General features: G+C 36.8%; 1 protein-coding gene across 1 annotated transcript in view; it reads right to left on the bottom strand.

The window, feature by feature from the left end:
• LOC125041939 (vacuolar protein sorting-associated protein 13-like) overlaps positions 1-5,000 on the bottom strand; it is a 76,506-nt gene that overhangs the window by 30,915 nt on the left and 40,591 nt on the right. The window contains 6 exon segments of the mRNA XM_047637358.1: positions 348-475; positions 842-865; positions 2,754-2,865; positions 3,056-3,206; positions 4,068-4,240; positions 4,459-4,593. Coding sequence (XP_047493314.1) covers positions 348-475; positions 842-865; positions 2,754-2,865; positions 3,056-3,206; positions 4,068-4,240; positions 4,459-4,593 — 723 coding nt within the window.

The raw sequence follows: 5,000 nt of genomic DNA, 5'->3' as shown, positions 1-5,000 counted from the left end.
TTTATCTGGATAAATATTCTGCTTGCTATAACACAAAAGAAAGGTAAAATGCTGAGTAATAAAGTAAGTTATACCACATTAAGTTTTGGGATTGAAAGTTTGTGGGTAGCATTATTTTATTTCTATAATAAGTTTTAGGTCTTCTTCTAATAAAAATCTATATTCTGGGGTTAGCATTTTAAACTTTCTTGCTTGGAAAACCCCAAAAGTTTAGTCTAAAAAAAACCCACACCTGTAATACACAGACAGTAAAAAAAATAGAGAAAATTTGTAGGAGTGAAAGTAGTCTTTTGTAGCATTTTATTAAAATCTGCTTCCCCCTCCCAGAAAGAAAGAATAACACTCACTGCTCCTTGTGCACTTGTGAGTAGCGACAGGGTCACAGATTCAATGGTAAAAGTAAAGCTGATCTTGGTGTAGCTGTGCCCATGTTGAGCCAGAAACATCTCCACATCTTGAGCATTCTCTGTAATCTCTGCCAATCATCAGAAATCATATTAACAACACAGTATCAGCTACAAAACCTGCATGATTTATACAAAGTAATCTTGATTACAGAAAACAATTATAATCAATACCATACCTATATAAAGACATCTTTAATCTTAAATCTTTAAAAAATCATCAATCAATGTTAAAATTATTTCCAAAATTCAGTTAACATTAACCTGCATATGAATGATTTCAAATGTTATTAAAATTGCATAAAAAAGTAATCCCAATCACTGCCAACATAGACAAAAATAAACAAAAACAATCAGCAATAACACTGTATGAGATGACACAAGATGAGGCAAACATTCATGTGACACTGAGACAACATAAACAAAGCAGGACATACCTTTCTTGCGGGTCCTTTTCACTGCTAGTTACCAGCAGTAAGCATGCAGAAGGAGAAGCAATGTGCATTATTTACAAGGCTGTGAATCTGTTTTTTAGGCAAGTGTGACAAAAATTGTGCCCTTTTAAATCCATCCTTTTTTGGTGAGTTAGATTTTCAGTTTCTATCCATTTGTTGTATTTATTGAGGATCGAGATAGAATACAAAGATGGAAGGCAAACTGTGAAGGTGCAGTGAGCAGGTGATAAAGGTGGAGGAGTCTTAATATTTGTGGTCAACACTGCCAAGTAATTGAGTGTGGTAAAAGGGTAAAGACAGGTGCAGGAAAAGTGGAGTGGACAGAAAAGAGAGGTGGATGTCATTTGTTGGTAGAAGGACATCTGCATGAATGGGGGGGAAAGTTTCAAGATGGAAATGAAAGATGGCAGGTAGTTGGAGATATTGTCACATTCATTGTAAGTGACAAGAATGGATAGGATCCAGTATAAATGTACTAGACAGCTCAGGTTGGTTGGAGTATACTAGAAGGGCCGCCATGCAAGAGGAGAAAAGGAAGGCCCAAAAAGAAGATAATAAGTTAGTATGATACAGTAAGATGCAGAGGACTGCATAACAAGATAGATAACCCACAAAGAAAGACAACCTTAGGGCTTCTATATGTAACATGTGTCAATAGACAATGATGATGTAAACAAAGAGGTTAAAATGGTGACATAAAGTGGTCTAAAAAAACAGCTATTCACTACTAAGACCAAAAAGCAATATAAGCAATGAGTTAGAGAGTTCATAAAAGTAATAGTCAGTTCCCTTTCAAAAAGTATCTTATCTATTCCCATACTCTACAATAGCTAGGTCTAAACTTACAGCTATATATATTTACTAATACTAATACTAGGTCAATATTAGACTTCATTCTTTGCACTTTGGTGCAAAAAATAAATTAATATTATAGAAAACATACCATAAAAAAAGGAAAAAGAGAAAAAAATTATGTGTCACTTGCTTCTGCATTTAAAATGGGCTGTTTGGCAAGTGAGCTAAGTAAGAATCAACTTCCTATCTGAAAAATCTATACATGAACTCAATCTTTTGGGCTAATAACTACTCTAAACATGAAATTGTATCAAAGAAAGTCATCAAATTCACTTTGAGGAAAATACCAAATGATTAAAGCAGGAAAACTATTGTTCCTGGTTCATATCTGTCCAACTATCTAAAACCTCCAAATCAATACAACACAATAATGTTCCAAGTAATAAAATGATGATAAACACTTAACACTGAAAATTAACCAGCAGAGAAATCTGATTCTAAACACAAATACACCAATATAATATGTGTGTTCAAATTAGCAATAAGATATATATTCAAACATGTATTTTTAACGTTATTAATGAAAAACAGCACTGAAAGCATAACAATAACAAATGAAAACAATATTAACAGGTATATTCACTTAATCAACAAAAGCACCACATACAAGGGGAAAAAATGACTTGGCTAAAAGTTTTTAAAGCTTCACTAAAGACAAAAAAGTAAGTCACATTATACCACTGAATCAAATCCTTTCATTTTGAAATGTTTCAAGAATGTCAGAAGAAAAAATCTTGTCAATCTAGATTACATCTTACAAATACAGAAATATGTATAAGAAAGCATTATCAGAAGCCCATTTTGGGTAATCAAATTAGGTACTATGATTATTTTCGGTCAAAGAGACTAATGTGTTATAAACTAGGAAGCTTAATGCAAGAAGTACTACCACCTTTGTGTTAAGAAAGGCTACACAAGTGTTCTTAGAAAGCAGTGCCAAATAAGAGGTGATATCCAGTGCCCCAGACCATGATATTTAAGAATTATCAGTTCGTTCTGCAATATCTAATGTTTTGAGCTATCAACTAAAACAACTGACCCCTGTCCACTTGAGGAGCATTGACTTCTGAGAGTGATGCATCGCCTTGCTCCCCTAGGTTGTCCTGTAGCACTTTGAGTGTCACACGAAGGTCCTCCTCACTTAAGACCATCTGAAGGAAAGAAAAAACAGTAGTCAACTACACATGAAGATCTACCCTATTGGTGTCCCAAAATATATATCCAGAGCAGTTGAAATTATATGCATAGTTAAAAATGGTATTTAGTAATATGTTCATGTTTGAATCATGAATTAAAAATAACCTAAAACTGATGTTTTCTTCCAAATAAACTTCCAACTACCTTGATTGGTTTGAGCATAGCCTGGATCTCAAGTTCTGGCTTCTTCTTGTACCAAGATATGGTGAGATTCCGTTTGACTGAGATGTCTAACGAGATGGGTTGTAACAGCCCATGTTCTTGCTCTGCAACTCCTGTTGCCGATAGTACAACCCTGTAAGGCAATAATATTTCCAGAGATATGAGTAAAATACATTAAATTCTGCATGATATATACACACTAAGCCCTGCAATGAAATAATATTGTCCTTGTTACACTATTTCTATCCAGTACAAATCAAACATGGTTCATGACAAAACCTGCATAACATACCCAGGGCCGGATTATGACCTTTTGGGGCCCCTAGGCTAATGAAATTATGGGGTCCCCTCAGACGGAGCCACTGGGGCCCCTGATTTCATATAAACGGCTTCAAACCGGGGCCCCTTATCTCAAATAAAGGGCCACAAACAGGGGCCATTTTTTTTTTTAACCCAATGGCGCCGGGTATAGCAAATTAAAAAAAACTCTACACTCTGGCGAACGGCGGCAGCGCGCCGACTCCGAGCGCGTGATATCGGTCCATCAAGCCGAATCATTGCCTCGGGGCGTTTTGGCGCGGCGCCGCTGCGGACAGCCGCACGCCGCACATCGTGCGTATTGTTATGACGGCGATAGCCGTGACCCGTCGCCATTGGGTTAATTGGGTTTTCAGACTCCTGGGCCTCCTTTTGTAAAGTTGAAATTTAATTTAAAGTTAAATGAATTATTCAGCAATGCAAAATATTAAAATATTATACTCATTTAAAAAAAAATTAAGCAGGGCCCCTCAAGCTTGGGGCCCCCAAGCTTGAGGGGCCCTAGGCTGCAGCCTATACTAGCCTATAGGATAATCCGGCCCTGAACATACCACTGATCTAAAAAGAGTCTGAGTATATGCTTACGTGATTTTTTACTGATTTTTCAAGCCCTCCCTTTATCAATAACCAACAAATCTACTTAAAATACAGAAAAAAAAAAATTAAGGAAACTTACCTTGACACCTTGACATTATACAGTTCCAGCGTCATCTCGTCAAAAATGGATGGGTACCCAAGCTCATTCCTGTCCTCTCCCAACACAAACTTGTTACGTATGGATATTTCACCCAAGTCCACCATCAATCCTGAGAGGCTGTGTGAGTCTTGGGGAATGAGAATCAGTGGAGCCTGGAAGATTACATCACAAGTGGGGAAGTTATGCATCAAACATACCTACATATAAATAATATAATACTATACACAAATATATAAGCATAAAGAGATAGATATGTATATATACATAATCATACAGATAGATATGTATATAGATGACAGATAGATAGATACAAATATATCATACAAAGAAAAACAAAATACTACTACTAATAATAGTAACAATCACTCACCCTGAGTGTGAGAGCAAGACTGACACGTGAACACTCCTGATATGCCTCTTGCATCCTGGCCTGGGCGGCCGCTGCTGCTGCCACACTTGCTGAGGCTACAGCATCCTTGGCTGATTGGAAGGTGTTGATCCAACTCTGTAAAAAGGTTTTGTTTATGCTTTACAAGTGAGAGTGTACTTTGCACCTTGATGATGGGTGAAGAAAACTAAAAAAAACTCTATGCTCTGGAGATCAATGGCAACGCACTGACTTTAAGAGTGGGAGTTCGGTACATCAAGCCAAATCACCGGCTCGTAGCGCTTTGGCGCGCCACAGCAGTATACAGCCGCACACCACAGATCAAGCAGTTTGTTTTGACGCCTCACGATATGACCCGTCGGGAAGAGGTTAAATAAACTTGTGTCATATCTAATATAACTTAAGGATATTATCAAACTCAATAATAAATCATTAGAGAGACACAGTGATGAGAATTTCATTTTATCCTTTACCATTCAGTGTTTTTAACACAGCAAATACTATATATCACAGCATTAAAAGAA

Source organism: Penaeus chinensis, chromosome 31 (genome assembly GCF_019202785.1).
Source record: "Penaeus chinensis breed Huanghai No. 1 chromosome 31, ASM1920278v2, whole genome shotgun sequence".
Lineage (NCBI taxonomy): Eukaryota > Metazoa > Arthropoda > Malacostraca > Decapoda > Penaeidae > Penaeus > Penaeus chinensis.
This window is presented reverse-complemented; position numbering and strand designations above follow the sequence as displayed.